Source organism: Artemia franciscana, chromosome 17 (assembly GCF_032884065.1).
Source record: "Artemia franciscana chromosome 17, ASM3288406v1, whole genome shotgun sequence".
Classification (NCBI taxonomy): Eukaryota; Metazoa; Arthropoda; class Branchiopoda; order Anostraca; family Artemiidae; genus Artemia; species Artemia franciscana.
The window spans coordinates 39364579-39383682 of NC_088879.1; the positions used below are offsets into that span (position 1 = coordinate 39364579).

At 33.4% G+C, this 19104-nt stretch overlaps 1 protein-coding gene across 4 annotated transcripts in view; it reads right to left on the reverse strand.

Moving 5' to 3' along the window:
* Positions 1 to 16650: 16650 nt before the first annotated feature.
* Positions 16651 to 19104, reverse strand: part of LOC136038227 (transcriptional adapter 3-like) — a 91569-nt gene continuing 89115 nt past the window's right edge. For 2 of the 4 annotated variants that reach the window (XM_065721324.1, XM_065721321.1), the window contains one exon: positions 18444 to 18585. In XM_065721324.1, coding sequence (XP_065577396.1) covers positions 18459 to 18585 — 127 coding nt within the window. In that variant the 3' untranslated portion in view covers positions 18444 to 18458. Of the gene's footprint in view, positions 16835 to 18443; positions 18586 to 19104 lie in introns of those variants that run through there. The other 2 variants (XM_065721322.1, XM_065721323.1) reach the window with 2 other exon arrangements.

Consider the following 19104-nt stretch of genomic DNA (forward strand, 5'->3'; position numbering starts at 1 on the left):
TATTGATTTATTTATTATTATCAAAATATATTTATTTACCTATATTATTTATTAACGCTGGTTGTCCTTATAAACGCTGGTTTTTATCCTTTAGTGCCTATATTTTAATTTAACTTTTGAATCCATTTATTTCCTACTTAAATAGATTTATGTACCTCCATTATTTGTTAGCGCTAGTTTTTTTTTTTTATAAACGCTGATTCTTATCGTTTTTTACCTAAGCCTTATTTTAATTTTATTTTATTAATTTATTTATTATTATCTAAATATATTTATTTACTCATATTATTTATTAACGTTGGTTCTCCATAAACACTAGTTCTTATCCTTTTTTTACCCATATTTTAATTTATGTTTAAATTCATCTATTTACTATTTAAACAAATTCATGTACCCATACTATTTATTAACGCTGGTTCTTTTTATAAATGCTGGTTCTTATCCTTTTTTACCTAAATTTTAATTTTATTTTTTTAATTTATTTATTTATTATCTAGATAAATTTATTTACCTTTATTATTTATTAACGTTTTTTCTGTTTATAAACGCTAGTTCTAATGTGTTTTATCTGTTATCTAAATAAATCTATTCACCTATATTTTTCACCTATATTAATAATTTATTTATTATCTATATTTTTTCCTAATTTTATCAAATTATACAAATATAGAAGAGAGAATAACGAGGACTTTTTTCCCAAGACAGTGAATGAAGAAAACCTCTTTAAATATTTCTGAGTTCTGAGTTCTTTATTTAACATTAAAATCCATAAAGAAAAAAATTACTTCAAGACAATCTCCCCCATAAGGCTCCATGGCCGGGAAAGAACAGGGGAGAAAAAAATACCAACAACAAAAAAATATAAACAAAACCAAAAATTGAGTCGCCCACCTTAATAATCTCCAAAAAATGACAAGCTAGGCAGGGGGTAGCACATGATTTCACCAACTCAATTAAATATCCAACTCAATCCAGAGACATCAACTCCAAGGTAAACCGGAATAAAAAATAAAGACAAAAAAAAAAACAAAAAAAACAACAAACAAACAAAATTATTTACTAGCTAGAAAATCTCTAACATAATTTTTGAACATACCAAACGAGTGGCAGCTTCGTATGAACTCTGGGAGCGTGTTCCAGATCCTGTTGCAAGCTGTCAGAGGATTGAAGTCAGACCTCACTGACGGTGTGTGAAGAACCAGTAAATTGTTGGAAGTGCGGAGATGATAAGTCGATTGATCAGAAACAAAAGATATATTATTACATAGGACAGCAGGAAGATGGCCGTGCAACTGTAAAAAAACGAAAGAAGAACAAGAAAGAAAATAGAGAGATTTCAAATCAAGCAAGGGTTTAAGTGAAAAACGGTTAGTTTCCTGAATAAGAGTCCTTGCTTTATCATAAAGTTTTGAAAGTGGTTTCAGAGACGAGGGAAAAGTTGACATCAAAATAACAGAACAATATGAAACATAAGACTGAACTAGGCTGCAGAACAAGAGTCTAAGAATCGACCCTGGAAATATATATTTGAGCTTTCTAAGGATTCCAAGACTCCTGGAGACTTTCATTTTAATCAGGTCAATATGATACTTGAACGAAAGATTTTCGTCAAGCAAGATGCCCAGGAATCGAACGTAACGATCCTTAGGTCTACTTAGAGAACCTCTTGATACATTTATTTCATTTAAATCAGGGCAAGCCTTTGAGACTCTGGAGAAAATGAGAAAACATGACTTTTCGACATTTAAGGCAAGATAATTTACATCAAACCACTGTATAACTCTTTCAAAAAGGGCTATCATCCTTGAACGAAGATCAGACTCAGTTCTACCAGTTGTGCCAAGAGTACTGTCATCAGCAAAAGCAATAAGTGTATCCCGTAAGGACAAACTCTTGTCACAGCTAGTAACGGATACTGGTTGACAAAGACGACAGCAAATGGTAGGTTTTAAATTTTTAACCGCATTAATAAGGTCATTGACGTAGATTAAAAAGAGTATCGGCCCAATGACAGATCCTTGTGGAACACCAAACTCTATTCCAGAAGAATTAGAAAAGTCCGGATGAACCGAGATGACTCGACCAGATAAATATGATAGAAAACATGAATAAGCATTCCCTCTTATTCCAATATGGGACATTTTCAGAAGAAGAATCTTGTGTGTTAATGAGTCAAACGCTTTTCGAACATCAAGAAAAAGAGCAGCAGGTATCAAATCAGAGTCAAGAGCTGAATTTAAATAATTCAAGAGAGTTGCACATGCATGCTCAGTTGAATGTTTGGCCCTAAAACCAAACTGAAAATCATGAAAAAAGAGTTTAGAATTAAGAAAATCAAGAAGTCGAGAAAGCATAGCTTTTTCAAAAATTTTACTAAACACTGATAAAAGAGATATGGGACGATAATTTGCAGGATCATTCCTTGATCCACCTTTAAAAAGGATGATAACACGAGCACGCTTTAGAGCACTTGGGAAGACACCATTTTCAAAAGAAAGATTGACAAGTCTCGTGAGGGCACACACAATGACAGGAAGAATGAACTTGACAACCTTAGTCGGAATACGGTCTGGGCCAGAGGATGAAGAACCCCTCAAACAATTGACAATTCTGGCTATTTCAGCTTCAGAGACAGGTTCCAATGCCATTGATTTAGGACAAGGTGGTCCTAGATAAGACCTAAAATCAGGTAGAGAAGAAGAAGGACTTACAGAAGAGGCTGTAGTTTTGCCGATATTAGCAAAATAGGAAGTAAACGCATCTTGAACTTTTAGCTCACCCTCTACATTTTTCCCGTCAATCAATCCATTATATTATGGAAAGGCAGTGTGGTCTTCTTCATTATTTATCAAATTAGAATCGAATGAGTTATTTGTGTTGCTTCAAGAAGCATTTAGGCAATTCTCTTTAAGCTTTGTCGATTGGTTAAGTCCCTTTTCTGTATCTTGTTGGGTTCTCAGGAATCCTTTGCAAATATGTTATATCCATTTCTCTCATTTGTAATAAATACAACTATTTAAAACTAGATCTTTGCCCGTTAATATATTTCCACTTAAACTGAAATATATTTTTGTTAGGACGTGTAGAAAATTAACTATTTATTATTGAGTATTAAAGTGACCTCTATTTTCCAAGGCAATTGCAGCTCCCTTTAACTTCAAGCTATTTGCACCTGGAAATTTATCTTCTCACAGTCCCTTAATCATGGCATCAAATATCTATGTTGGATACTAATGCTATTATTGACGTTGCTAATGAAAACAGGGGAGAGAAAACTAGGCAAATAAGGAAATTCCCAACAAAATACAGTACAAACCATTTCTACCGTACACTTGAAACCTCATAATATTTTTCTACCACATGTATCAATTGTTCCACCTTTTTTTTCAAATTTACGCTGAAATTGAGGTATCAAGTTTTTATACCTCAAAACACATGTTTTGAGGTATCCTATCATATCCGGTCATAAAACACCTATCATGTTTTAAGGTATCGTAGCCATTTTCTCTAAGAGATAAGATACCAAGCAAAAGCAAGGAGCATCCTCTTTCTTTATCTTTTTTGTTTTATTCTCAATTGTTCTTCTTTAGTGTTTTTTTTTTTATTTTGCTGCTTAGTTTTCAAGGAGTCATGAGGGGTGGTCAACTCCCTGCCACCTATTTTGTATCTCAGGGTACCCGTAGTTCCACCACATGTACACACTTCACACGCATGACATTGCGTCGTGGCAAACTCCTACCACATTGTGCTTCCTTCCATCCCATAGGGTAATCCTTTATTAAGCGTAGTGCGTTTGAAATGGTGGACATAAGTTTGGAAAGTAGGCAGCCCATCGATGGGAACTAGCCCTTTTGTAGAGTCTTGGACAGAATTTTTCCGTCAAATAACCTATTTGGCACACGACCAGAAAAAGTCACATCAAGTCCTTCGTTCACTACAGAGGATATTAGGAGGCGGTGAACAGAGGGACAATAAACAGGATAAATGACCTGTACATCAGAAATAGTGGATGGTTGTTAGAAATTGAGTAATGTGGAGGATTAGCCTCGATAAGAATTAAACGAATTTATTAGTCACTGCTAATGAGCATCTGGGGATCGATGACACCTGAACCTGTTCCCCTACTAAATGGCGTCAGTAATTATGGTCCTGTCAGAGAAAACTAATATTAATGAACAAGCTGATTGTAATAATTTCGAAGGCATTATGTTACAAGACATAAATTTAAGACACGACAAAAAATAAGCATAAATTTTATCTTCTTAAGGAGAAGAGGAGGGGCATTTGAGCATGAAAAGGATTGAAAAAGGAGTAAAGATGCTTTTCATTAAGTATGAGAAAATTCCTTGTTACAATCGGATTAAACTTTCAGGAGCGGATTATAATTCCGTGCTGTCTATATTAGGTTATAAATTTGGTATTATCCGATACCTATCTCCACTCCTTTCGTACTTGTAAGGATAGAAGAATTGTGTGGAGATAGGTTCTGCGCTTGTGTCCTCAAACTATTCCCCGCTTCACATATTTGCATATTTGCATTGCTTCACATATTAGCCAGTATTTGTTGTGACTCCCACAGGGTCTTTTTCCGGTTCTAAGTATATAATTGTGCAGTTTATAATTAATTCACAAAAAGAATGATAGAATGTAAATAAAAATGATTTTTCTTTCTTCATGAAAACAAAGGGTGATTTTAAGCTTAAGGAAAAAAAATTAATGCAAATATGAAGGAATAACTACATCCCTCTACATCCCTTACTATTTATTTTTCAGGTTAACATAGTTTACTGAGTGATTTTTATGTCATACCACAATAGTTGTCTTGTTACTATTTCATTTTTACAGAAGTTAAATTTAAAGGGCTGAAGGTAAGGGAGGGTGAACCCCTCACATTTGAAGCAGCTTTCGTATTTTTGTGTTTTGGGGGGTCCTTATTTCCTAAGTAACAAAGAGTGATTCGTACAATTCACTTTGAGAGGTCATTGTGATGCAAAAGCGATATCTTCCCTCTTTTCAGGTGAAAAAGAATTGTTCAATTTAATAGCCAACATAAACCATATGTCTAATATGCAAACAAATAACTGATATTAAACAATTCTGATCAACAGTGGCGATCTCAGAAAATGAGAAAAAATCGCTTGTTCTGGTTGTTCTTGTTTTTCAAACTGGCTTTTTGTTTTTGTTTTGTTTTTGTTTTTTTGTAAGCTTTTTCTGCGATGTTGTTTATTACAGATCTTTCTAGTTTTCACTGGCATCACCCTTTAGTTTGCACCACCCATCACTAAATATAAGCGAAATTTTTGGGAGGAATATTTTCGTTTAAGTGCTGAAAATTCTTGTTTTATAGATGTTTTTTTCTTTTTTTAAACCAGCTGATAACGTGTAATTGCGGATATTCTTTAGTTTTTTTCTTGTTTAAGCTCTCTTCAACATACATGGTTTATGTAGCATAATGGATTTTAAATCCCAACGACCTCAAAATGCTGCTTGAGTAACTAAGCCTCTTTAGTTGCTCATGTGTAAAATATTGGTGTAAAATATTAAATTAGATGTAAAATAACAATAAAAAGTTATTACTTTATAGAAAGCTAAATAATCAAAAATTAAATACACAAAAATCAACAAAATAAAAAAATAAATTTATTTAAGGTTTTGATAGAAGGCAGTAAATTTTGTCAACCAGAAAGATCAACAAAGCAAACGTTCTAATACAGATTCTGGTTGATATCTCTTGTTGAAATCAAAACTCTATGAAGCCCTCCAGAGACACACTTGAACAAAAAAGAATCTGAAACTTTAAATAAAACACTATCCTAACAATAAATTTCACAGTGGCCTAAGCATGAGCTTATGTTGGTTTTAGCACAATTTTTTCAGTCAAAGAGATAAATTTTTCCGAGCTGTTCCACAAACAAGCAATTAAACAAAAACCGCAATATAATACGACTTGTTTTCGTCTGGTGGCTTGAAATCTGATTGTTACTACTGTTATGAACACTGAAATTTCCTTGTTATGGTGTTTCAAGCGCCATCTAATTTTGACCCTAATACCTGGTAGTACAGTGATGTTAACGTAGATTTATAATTTTTAAATATAATGTTAATGATAAAACGTCTCTAGATTTAAAAACTTTAATAATAACACGTCAATGGTTGTTAACCTTTATTTTGAATTAGGGTTCTATGGTACAACCCAAAAACAGGTCAACCGAAGGAGCTTCAAGATAACTGATTTTTCAGCATAGCACAAAGGTTTCCTACTGCGGATTCACTTGGCTTTTTATCGGTTGCTCACTGACAAAAAGTTTTTTGCGTCATCTATTTTATAAATTAATATTAGGTAGTGCTATTAAGCTTCGTTAGGTTTGGTGTTCTAAAGATGAATTAGAAAGCAGATTAATCAATGAAACTTCGTAAAAACCATTTTTTCAACACGGCAATGTAGTTTCTACTTGGGTGATTAATTTGGCAAAACGTCAAATAGAAAACTTTCTAAAATTTAATACCGTTTTTATTTCGTATCCTAGGGGAAAAGCGAATGAATAACCAGAGGCTCAAAAAATGGTGCCTCAATCAAATTACTTTTTTGCCTTTCGTTGGCTGGTCAACTTCCCACTTTGTCTTTTAAATGTAAAATGTAAACAAGGGATTAGGGTTCCATGTTTGACTAAATGCCTGCACTTTGATGAAAGAGTAAGTTAGAATTAACTTTCCTTCAGTGATTAGCCCCGAGGTGTTTTTTTAAAGTTCAGAAAGAAAGATTAGAACTCAAAACGACTCTTTCTTATTTTTAGCGTTCTTCTTTTCTTCTTTCTTTTCTTCATATCTTGTGTTACATTTAACCTAAATTTAACTTGTATACATTAATTAATAAACTTGTTAAAAATTCTCTAAAATAAACTGATTGTGTTGCCTGAACTTTTATTTTTTAATGAAAAGGCCAAACTCTTTTAAACCAAAACCTCTTTTACAAAACACCACTGAAAGTTATAACTTGGCCCACAAAAACTTTTACATTTTGTATTCTGATTTAGACAGAAATATTTTAATTCAGCTGAACAGTTTCTCCAGTTCAACTCAAGAATTTAAAAATATCCTTGCTTCTACTTTCTTACCTGAAACTGAAAGGCTGGTCAATTACATTTTATCATAATTATCAATTTATCATAAAATAAAAACAATTCTTCGTTAAAATTTCTTTTACATAGTTTTTAATTTTTTTTGTAACAGTAATAAAAATGCATTTTTAATTTTGTAGCAATTTGTAGCATTTAACTTTTAGCTAAACAACTTCTTGGCGAGAAATACATTTGAAAGAAGATTAGAAAAGGGCGTAGTCATGGCGGGTGTGGTTTTAGTGGCGCTTTGAGCCTAGGCAAAAGCAAGAAACTGCCTTCTTTTACAAGTAATTGAAAGTATAAACACTTTGAATCGACAAATCAATTTTTTTTTTAGAGTTCAGGAAATACGCTTTGTTTGACTCGCACAGGAAACAAGGAAACAGGGAAATATTATCTATCGAAAAAAGAGTCCATATTGTTTGGTTAATATGAAAAAGGGATTTTAATGGAAAATCAGCCCGTAATTTTATACAAAATGACACTGAGGACAAATAAATTTTTAGAAACATTTTTTCTATCAGTTGGTCCTGTCTTTCTTTTAAAGTAAGCTGTGGAACTCCATTTGTTTTATTATGCTCAACTTTTATTTAAAGTTCGAATTGTTCTGATTTTTTAAGAATGACCCCTGAATCACAAAGGGTTTAATTAGAATAAACAGTTCTTTTGAAAGTGCCAAAAAAAAACTTTAGCAAAAAGAGTGAGGCATTGATGAGGGGGCAAACCCCTCATATACGTAATAAGTTCTGTTTACTTTAAATTAAAAAAAAACTTGTTTTTTAAATTTAATTTATGATCGTTTTTTGAATAATGCAAGGGAATCCGGCCCACCCTCTATGGAAAAACAGCTATAGCTCCTTTGAAAGTACTAAAAAAAACTTTGCGTAAAGAGCGAGGCATTGAAGAGGGGCAGACCCCCCCCCCATATACGTAATAATTTCCGTTCGTTTTAAGATCGTTTTTTAAATAATGCTGGAAAATCCAGCCCCAACCCTTCGTGAAAAATTCCCTTCCCCCACGAAAAATTCCTCCTTGGAAATATCCTCCCATGTAAACTTCTCCTCCTGACCCCTCCCCCCCAACCAGAAAATATCCCTCCTGAAAACGCCTGTATTCTTTCCAATAACCAATATTATATGTAAACACTGGGCAAAGCTCACAACTTGAAGCCCTTCCTTTGGGGACAGTGGGAGATTAAGTCATCCTCAAAGACATATTTATTAGTTTTTCGACTATGCTGAGCAAAATAACTATATCAAAAAAGACGCTCAGAAAATATGAGCGTTGAAGGGGGCCTAGTTGCCCTGCAATTTTTTGGTCAATTAAAAAGGGCACTTGCACTTTCATTTCAGTTCGAATGAGCCCTCTAGTGATATTATAGGAGCACTGGGTCGATACAATCACCCCTGGAAAGAAAAAAAGACAAAAAAAAAAGAACAAGTAAACACACATCCGTGATCTTTCTTCTGGCAAAAAATACAAAGTTCCACATTTTTGCACATATGTGCTTGAAATCTTTGAAGTAGGGTTCTCTGATACGCTAAATCTGATGGTGTGATTTTCATTAAAATTCTATGACTTTTAGAGGATTCTTTCCCCTTTTTTGAAAATAAGGAAAATGCACTCAGGCTCGTAACTTTTGATGGGTAAGACCAAACTTGATGAAACTTATATATTTGAAGTCAGCATAAAAATCATATTTTTCTGATGTATCTATTGGTATCAAAGTTCCGTTTTTTAGAGTTTCGGTTACCATAGAGCCGGGTTGCTACTTACTTACAGTTCCTTACCATGAGCTGTTTGATTTCAAATATATAAATTTCACTAAGTCTAATCTTACCTATCAAAAGTTACAAGCCTGAGAAAATTTGCCTGATTTTCGAAAAAAGGAGAATCACTCCCTAAAAGTCATAGAATCTCAAAGTAAATAATACTATCAGATTTAGCGTATAAAAACAAGCCAACTATAGAGGTTTCAAACTCTTATCTAAGAAATTCTGGATTTTTTTCTGCCTGAAAAAAGATCACAGATGTGTGTTTATTTGTTTTTTTGCTATTTTTTCCCATGGTCGATCGTATCACGATGTTGGTCCTGGAATATCGTGAGAGAACTCATTCGAACGTAAATTAAAAGTTATAGTGCCTTTTTTAACTGACCGAAAAATTGGAAGGCATCTAGGCTCCCACGCTCATTTTTTTTCCAAAAGTCACCGGATCAAAATTTTGAAACAGCGATTTTGTTCACCATTAGTCGAAAAATCTAATGCCTATGTCTTGTATATAGAATTGGTTTGTACATAGAATTTATTATTGGGAAGTATACTGACGTTTTCAGGGGGATTTTTCTGGTGGGGGGGGGGTATGGGTCGGGGGATTAGGCTATGCGGGAAAATCTTTCCATGGAAGCATTTTTCATGGGGGATGGACATTTTTCCATAAAAGGGTTCTCGGGATTCCCTTGTATTATTTAAAAAACGATCAGAAATTAAATTTAAAAAACAGTTCTTTCAATTGAAAGTAAAGAGCCACATTAAAACTTAAAATACGCAGAAATTATTACGTGTATGAGGAGGTTCACCCCCTTGTCAATACCTCACTCTTTATGCTAAAGTTTTTTTAGTGCTTTCAACAGAGCTATTTATTTAATTAAACGGCCTTTGTGATTCATGGGTCGTTCTTAAAGAATTGGAACAAAATTAACTTTAGCGTATAGAGCGAGGTATTGACGAGGGGCGAACTCCCTCATATGCGTAATAATTTCTGTTCGTTTTAAGTTTTAATGTTGCTCCTTACTTTCAGTTGAGAAAACTCGTTTTTTTAGTTTAATTACAACAAGTACTTATATATATTTTTCAAACAAAATTGTTAAGTAATCTATTTTGTTTTTGGATATTCACATTGTAATATTTACCCCATAATTTTTGTTGTGGCTCCAGTAGTCCTTACATTCCATCGTGGGTTGAAGTGAAAAAATATATTTGATATGCGCTTTTAGTATGTTTTTGCTTTAGAGAGTTGTCTGATCATTTATTCTCAAAAATTAATTGCTGAAAAGTCAATCGAAAGATGGAATTTGACTGTATGTATGCCCACAAAAAGTTAAGCCTGTACAGACTACTGGCGCCCATATAGGAGGGTCAGGGGCCCCTGCCCCCTTTCTGAATGACGCTGCATTATATTTTTATGTTTTGTTTTAGGATTTCTGTTATACAACTAGACTCCGGCACTGCCAATAAGGGAAGGTCGGTGGCAATGGGGGAAAAAATATTAGCAGCGGCACACCGCTTGGGCGATCATTGTTGATCGCAAACGTTAATGTTATGATTAGTTTTTCTCAAATTCCAGTTTTAATTTACATCAGATTTAGGTCTATTCACGAGTTAGAAACTTCGCGATTCGCTGGGTAGACGTTGGTCTTCTTTGTTATTTATTAAGAGGTGTAGAAATCTGATAGAAACAAAATGACCGTGGTATTTTAGAACACTTGCATAATAGTTAAAATATCTAAAAGTTTTCTATTCCTTACAGAATTAGTTATCAAAATTAGTAGTATTTTTTTCATCAAGCGACATTCACCATCAAAAAGAACTGTCGTACCATCATACCATGTCATATCATCAAATATCCAAAAGGGATTTAGAGGGAATATCCCATTCCAATCCAGGCTGGCTTGATAATGAAGATATGTGCTCTCAAATACAGACCAACCAAAGGTTTTTAGCCCATGAAGCTGGTAGCAAATTGCCAAGCTCAACAGAGCTTCTAACTCCAGCCCCTTCCCTACCTGCACTACCGTAACCCCTGTGATTTTGCAGCCACTCTGAAATGGGATAGTGAGACCTGAACCAGTACAACCACATCCCAGTTCCACCTAGAAAACGAAATTCCTTAAGGAAGAAACGAGGGGAGAACAAAAGTGTTCACTGATACATCAGTGGAAGTCAAGATTGAATCCGCCTTATCTACAAGAAAAGCAAAGAATATGTGGAAAAGAAAAAATTTAAGTAACAATAGCAAGAGAAACAAAGAGGCAGGCTATAAAAGATTTTGTGGGAAGACAGCACTGAGGGTAAAAATGAAACTGAAAAGGTTCTGACTGTTACTGTTGATGACAACTCAGACAGTCCTCATAAGTAAGATAGTGAAAAGAAATGTAAACTTATTTTTGATTGGGTGTTGTGATGTATTCCTTAAGACGAAAGGGAGTAGCCTACCTCTTCCAAAAAGTGTTTATTGCTCTCAAAAGTACCCTGTAAAAGGTTCTATCTATTGTTGACATCATGGGTTCGGTAATTCAAAAGGTCTTATGTTATGTGAGAAGCATTTTAAAAGAAATCAGCAAAAAATAAGAACGACTGGCAAGTTTCAGGCTATCAACTGTTATGAGTGACCCAGGCATGTAGGCTTTTGACCTGGGCATTAGCTGGCCATATGCTGGGGAGTGTACGACTTTTCCAATATTTTCTTCTATTCTCCATGTAATTTCCTTTTTTTCATATTCTCTCAGATATACACCTGCATCCCCCACCCATAATACAACAAAATTTTCCGTTCTTACTAGTAGTTATGAGAAACATATTCACTTTTTCTGGTCTTAGGAAGAACTAAGAGCTTAAAGAAAAAATTAATTAAAAAAAAAAACATAGAAGGGAAAATAGCCCAAATAAAATGAAAATATAAAATTATACTACCACAGAAAAAATAGGGTACCTTAAGTAAATAAAATATGCCTGTTTTTAATAAAATCTAGTTTACAAATATGTACCCATTTTATGCAACGACTCAAATAAGATCTTCTGTCTCTCTTTATAAAATTTAAAAACCAATAGGACTGTATTTACGGTATATTAGCCAATTTTGAATTAAATACTGGAAAATGTATTGGAAACAAAAATTATTAGGCAAAACTTCAACTAAAACTTCAGAAGAAAGCACCAAAACAGTTTCAATACAACTTTCAATAATTTCCGAATTATTGCTATCAGATAATCATTAACAAAAGCACTTTTGTAGGTTTAGCATTCTTTATACCTATCTATTTGGAGAGAACTTTACTTTTTTTTTATTTTTACGATTAGTTTTAATTACTTTACTTTACGATTTTATTTTAATTATTTCTTGCAGCTCTGTGTATTTGCTCATTTTCTTTTATTACTTTCACTGCTATTATATATATTTTCATATTTTTCTGGACTTCAGAAGATTTCATTTTACGTCAATAAATAAGTCAATAAATATTACGTCAATAAATAATTTTATTGATTTTACGTCAATAAATTTTACGTCATTTTACGTCAATACCAACCTGCAGATAAAGGCAAATTCAGGCCACACTGGGTATGGGTATGGAGAATCCAGAGTAAAATTTTTTGATAAAGTTCACAGAAAAAAATACCATTCCTGAGGAGTAAAATCCTCCCCCCCCCCGCCCCCCAAGGCAGCCTTGAGGTTTGCCTTTTAAAGTTAAGCCTACGTGTACCTACCTTTAAATATCAGCTATTCAAGAATAAGTCGTTCTACTCAAAAGAGGCTTTAGCGTCATTTGATGATTGCTTAACGCGTAATTATCTTACTATTACTACTGCTACTATTACAGCCAGTACTATTACTACTACTAGCAACTCACTGCAGCAGATACTGCAGCAGATACGCCACCGCGTAAACTCCTCTTTCATCCCTATTCAAAGCCTTTACACCCTCCCAAGAAGTTCCAGTTTCCCTTAAATGTTCGTTACGAAATCCTCCCAACCCAGTCGTGGATGACCTGCTTTTCGTTTAGTCCTAGATGGTTGACCGAAAAGGACAATCTTTGGAAGTCTGTCACCCTTCATCCGCTCATTTAATCTTCGATTTTACCAGGCCAAGTAAAATAGGCTAACATATCTTGCCACTTTCAGTTATTTTTTTTTATCTGACAGGGATGGAAAACGATAATAAACAAAAACTATTATGTTTGCTTAAGAAAGACCTATATTTTTCAAAATCACCATATGGCATAAATGCAATAATATTTGCTTCGGAATTGATATCTAACTTCAAAAAGTTATATTTTTGCTATTTATGGTTAAGATCATCACCTCAATAACAGTGTTAGAGAAATAAGGTAAAATTATACGTCGGACACTAACTTTATCAAAGGCTTAGTTTTATGTTTTGAATAAATATTAAAACGAAATTTACTTTGAAAGGGGGGTTAAGAGACACTAGAAAATACGGTGCACATCCTCTCCCCTTAGAAACTTGATGGAAAATTGAGGGATCGAATGTTCCGCATCAAGGAAATTCAGGATATTGATTCAATGAGTGATGCAGCGTATCAACGAAATAAATGTTCGATTTACTGATTCAGCAATTATGGAAGATGGCATGAAAAATTGTCCAAAGGACTATCTTATCTGGGACAAATGCGAGAGCAAATTGAAGTAGAATAACTTCATTTTGGATTTCCTCAAGTGAGTAGGACGAAAACAGATCGAAAGGAATAAAATCTTGTCCTATGTTCTTTTTGACAAAAAGGATCAAGAAGAAGTCTTCTGAAAAAGTCTGACCTCGTATCTGATGATTCTTTTGTATCATGAAATTAAAATGAAAGATTTTTCAGTAAGGAGGGACATTAAAACTTGAAACGAACAAAGACTATACCGTATATGAGGGGACTATCCCTTTCTCAACCCTCGCTCTTTGCGCTAGAGTCTTAAGGTTCTTTAAAAACACTTATCACTCAAATTCAACGGTTTTTGTGGTTGAGCAGTCTTTCTTAAGGAATTTTGATGAAAATTCAAACTTGAGGGTAAAGAGCAAGAGTTGAGAAAGGGGTAGTCCCCTTCATATATGAAATCGTTTCTGTTCGTTTTAAGTTTAAATGTTACTCCTTACTTTCAGTAGAGAAATTTTTTCTTATTTATTTTATGATCGTTTTTTCAAAACCATGCCAGGAAATACACTTTCCTCTCACAAAACATAAAATTTCTCCTTGAAAATTTCTCCTGAAAATCCCCCCCCCCTTAGAAAATCCACTCGCAGAAAATTTCCATCAATTTCCATATAACAAACACTATATGTGAACAATGGACAAATTATGTAGCCTATAGCCCTTTCCTCAGGGCTGGGGGGGGGGGTTCTTGTCATCGAAAAAAGCATAGTTGTCGGGAATTTCAACTATTTTGAATCGAATAGCTATCTCAAAGTTTTGATTTAATGTCTTTGGTAAAACGTGGCGTGGGAGAGAAGCTAGTTGCCCTTCAATCATTTTGGTCACTTAAAAAAGGGCACTAGAAGCTTCAATTTCCGTTCAAATCAGCCCTTTTCGAACTTTCTAGGACCATTGGTTTAATACGATCACTGCTTCAGAAAAAAATTGTTCTTCTAGAAAAAAATACAAAACTACAAATTTTTGTACATAAGTACTTGAAACCTCCAAAATATGGTTCTCAGATATATTGAATCTCATGACGTGATTTTCATTGAAGTCACTTGACTTTTTGGGGGCCTTTCCCCCTTTCCAAAAGTCTAGTAAATTTTCTTAGGCGATTATATGAACAATATTATTCATTTTTTTTTCGCACATGGACTACAGATGACAAGTAACACGCTGAAATCAGAATAAACTTCATTTTCTTCATCTTATTAACCAGGAGAATCCTTATTACAAGAAAAGTATAAAAGAAAGGTGAAATGAAAAGAAAAACAGAAGCTAAAATATAAAAAGCAGAGAAAATGGAGTATGATGTCTCAGGTTTAAAAATTTCAAATTCAAAACAAATTCAATAAGCGAGGCTCTCTGTATGGGACACTTTCAAGTTCCTCTGTTTTGAGTATTTTTATGTTAAACATAGTAATTTTTTACTTTTATCTGAAAATAATTTTTTCCACACACAATGTTTTGCTTCGGTATAAATTTTTGCCTCTATTTTCAAGTTCTTTTTCCCCCTTTCCCATTTGACTTTCGTTGAAACATTAATAAAATTGAAACATATACAGGGTTGAGAAACCTTTTATCTTCAATTTGTCACACCTCGTTAGTCGTCACAGTTATTGTCTTCTTTTTTCTTTTCTATTTGTTCCATTAGAAATAGCCCCAAGTGAGGTGATCGTTTTTAAAATAGCCCGTCTATCTAGGTAGTGAAGATTTAAATATATATATATATATATATATATATATATATATATATATATATATGTATATATATATATATATATATATATATATATATATATATATATATATATATATATATATATATATGTATATATATATATATATATATATATATATATATATATATATGTATATATATATATATATATATATATATATATATATATATATATATATATATATATATATATATATATATATATATATGAAAAGAGAAATCACCAATTCAACTGCACAAACACATTAAAAAAAAAGGAAGACAGAAGGAGAAAAGGAAGACTGTTTTCCTACATTAGTGATTAATATAGACCAGCACTTGAATGAGGCCTTAACCCTACTCATCCATACAATCACATAGGTCAAACAGCATAGCCATACACAATCAACCATAAAGAATAATCTATGGACAGGCAGTCGTGTCGTCAACAAGTATAAGTCGTCTTAAGAGCCAAAGCCAATAAGAGGGCAACCTCCCACTTTCTTTATTTAATATGTGCAATCCGGCACCTTTAGGCCTTGTAAGGCAGTAGATAAACATTTCGAGATAGAAAATATAGTCAAAATGGTCAAAAGGCTAAAAAAATTGTCTCCATTCAGACAATAAGACAAATAAGGGTTTCCTAGATATATTTTATAAGAGGCGCCAATTCACGAAGAGGTAACACGGGGAAGGATCTTTTTCATTTTTTAATGAAGATACAAAAAAACTCACCTCCTTTGCCAATCAATCAATCAATTCATTGTCAAAATATTCGAACAAAACATAATTCATACTTCTGACCCCACAAAATACTCGATAGCCTACTTTTTTTTACCTTCTCACGCCTCCACAAAGTTTCAATTTCCTCCAAATTATTTCTTATGACCTCTTCTCGCCTCATTATAGGACGAAAATATTTTTGTTTTGCCTCAGATTTATAGCGAAAAATCAAGATATTCGGCAGTTTGTAATCCTTGTTATAAAACGTAACATGGCCACTTGAGCCTTTAGCAACATCCCTAGAAGGTTGGATCGAGCCATATTTTTTTTTGTACTACCTACCGTTTGAAATACGGTCAATTGAACAAGAATCTAAGATTATTCTTAGACAATTCCTGTGGAGAATAAATAAGAAATCCTTCTTAGACTTTTGAAGCACACACGTTTCACAGCTATGCTTGATCACTTTCTTTATCGTGGCTTTCAATATTCCAATCTTAGTTTGCAGACTTATATTCCTATTCTTCCAAAAATTTCAACTGTAAGAAAGCAGAGCCAAGGGACCCTTAACCAGAGACAAAAATTGATTATATTGATTCTTGATGTACTATCTTTATTTTTTAGCAACAAATCAGAATTTTTAGTTCCATAAATTGGTTCAAAATGCATTTGTTTAAAAAAAAAAACAAGCAGGTATAACAAAATAGAAGACAATAAGAACCTTATTATGAAATGGTCGATCAATGTTTTCTATACTGAAGGTGGTATCAGGATGGAGGTATGGATGGCTTCAGCAGAAAAGTAAAGAACTAAATTAATCCAAGACGAGCAGAAAAAAAATCGGGTGATGATTAAAGCCTAAAACAAACAGAAATGACTATTAATATAAAAATAAGACTCAAAACGAAAAGAAATTACAAAGAATAATTAACTCAAACTTAAAATGAAGAAAAACTATGAAGAAATGAAGAAACTAATGAAGAAAACTAGAAAACTAATGAAGAAAATGAAGAAATTAATCCAAGACGAGCAGAAATAAAATCGGGTGATGATTAAAGCCTAAAACAAACAGAAATGACTATTAATATAAAAATAATACTCAAAACGAAACGAAATTACAAAGAATAATTAACTCAAACTTAAAATGAAGAAAAACTATAAAAATTCATCATTCACAATGAATGATTCGTTTGAATTCCTACTCATTATAGGCTTCATTTATTCGTTCATAGCAATTTTCGTTTGTTTTAAGTTGGACTCATATCACTTTATTTCTACTCCTTTCGGGCCTTAAAATCGCTCTTTTGTTTTCTTGGAATTTTTTGTATTTTGGACAATGTATTTTCAACTAAATTTCCGTTTGTTATTTACTGTTTTGATATGTCTTGGACTGTCTTGGACCATTTTGGACCAAGGCTATCTCCAAGTTTTGACCGTCTGTCTTTGGGCACTGAGGATGAGAGAGGGTACAGCAAATAAGAAGGAGTTGGGAGGAGACTGGTTGCTGTCCAATCTCTTTTGACTCTTAAAAGGGCCGCAGAACTTGAAAATTCCAGTCGAATGAACCCCCTCCAAAGTTTATACGAAAACTACTTCCATGCGAACTGGCTTGGTTCAAAAATAACAAATCAAACAGTTAGTGGTAACGAACTCTAGGTAAGGAGCGAGACCGGCTCAATAATTACTGAAACCCAAAAAAAAAAAAGAATTTTGATACCAATAGATACATCAAAGGAATTATCTTATTATGCTGATTCCAAATATGTAAGTTTCAATAGATTTAATTTTACCTATCAACAGCTACGAGCCTGAGAAAATTTGCTCTGATTTTCGGGAAAAGGGGGAGTCACTACCTATAGGTTAAATAGTCTTAATGAAAATCACACCATCAGATTTATTGTATCAGAGAACACTACTGTAGACGTTTCAAGCTCCTATCTACAAAAATGTAGGGTTTCGTATTTTTACCAGAAAAAAGATCACGGATGCGTGTTTATTTTTTTTTTTTCTCTCCAGGGGTGATCGTATCGACCCAGTGGTTCTAGAATAATTTGAGAGAGATCATTCGAATGAAAATTAAAAGTTTTAGTGCCTTTTTAAGTTACCAGAAAGATTGAATGGTAGCTAGGCCCATTCCCCCGCCCCTTTTACCCCAAAATCGTCTGATCAAAATTTTGAGATATTCGTTTTGATCATCATACTTGAAAGACCTAATAACTATGCCTTTGGATATAACATGACCCCCACAGCCCCAGGAGAAAGGTCTTTAAGTTATAAAATTTGCCCATTGTTTACGCATCGTATTTGTTATTGGGAAGCATGCATATATTTCAGGGTAGGGGACAAATTTTCTGCTGGGTTTTTTTCCATGGGAGGGAAGTATTGAAGGGGTGAACTTTTCAGGATAAATTATACACTAGGGGGATTCAGAAGAATTCCTATACAAAATTATCTTTATATGTCTTACTTTCGCTTTTCCGTTTCAAGCTAAATCCACCGTAAATTGTAATTGTCCTGGGAAATTCTTCACTGGGATTGAATTGTGTAGAGGATATTTCCGCGTGGAGGATATTTTCTGTGGAGTTGGGACCAAATTTCCAGTGATTATTCTAAAAATGATCGAAAATTAAATAAAAAACATTTTTTTCAACTGATAGTAAGGAGCAACAATAAAACTTTAGGAGCAGAAATTATTTTGTATATGAAATTGGTTGCCTCCTCCTCAACACCTCGCTCTTTACGCTAAAGCTTGAAATTTTTCCCAATTCTTCAAGAACGATTCCTGAAACACAAGTGACGTTTAATTATAACAATAAGAAGCTTCTTTAAAAGTACTGAAAAACTTTAGCGTAAAGAATTGGCAACCCCTTCATATAAGTAATAATTTCTGTTCCTTTCAAGTTTTTATGTTGCTCTTTACTTTCAGTTGAAAAAACTTGTTTTTTATTTACTAATATATTAAAGCAATACTGTTTTTATTAAGGTAGCGGTATTGTGATGCATATGATTATGATTGAATGCTAAAAGTTGTCAATATCATAGCCGATGAGAAACTCTTTAAGAACCTTAAATTAGTCTTGCATTTAATGTAGGCTCCTTATGGAATTTTATGCTCCTAAAATAATATT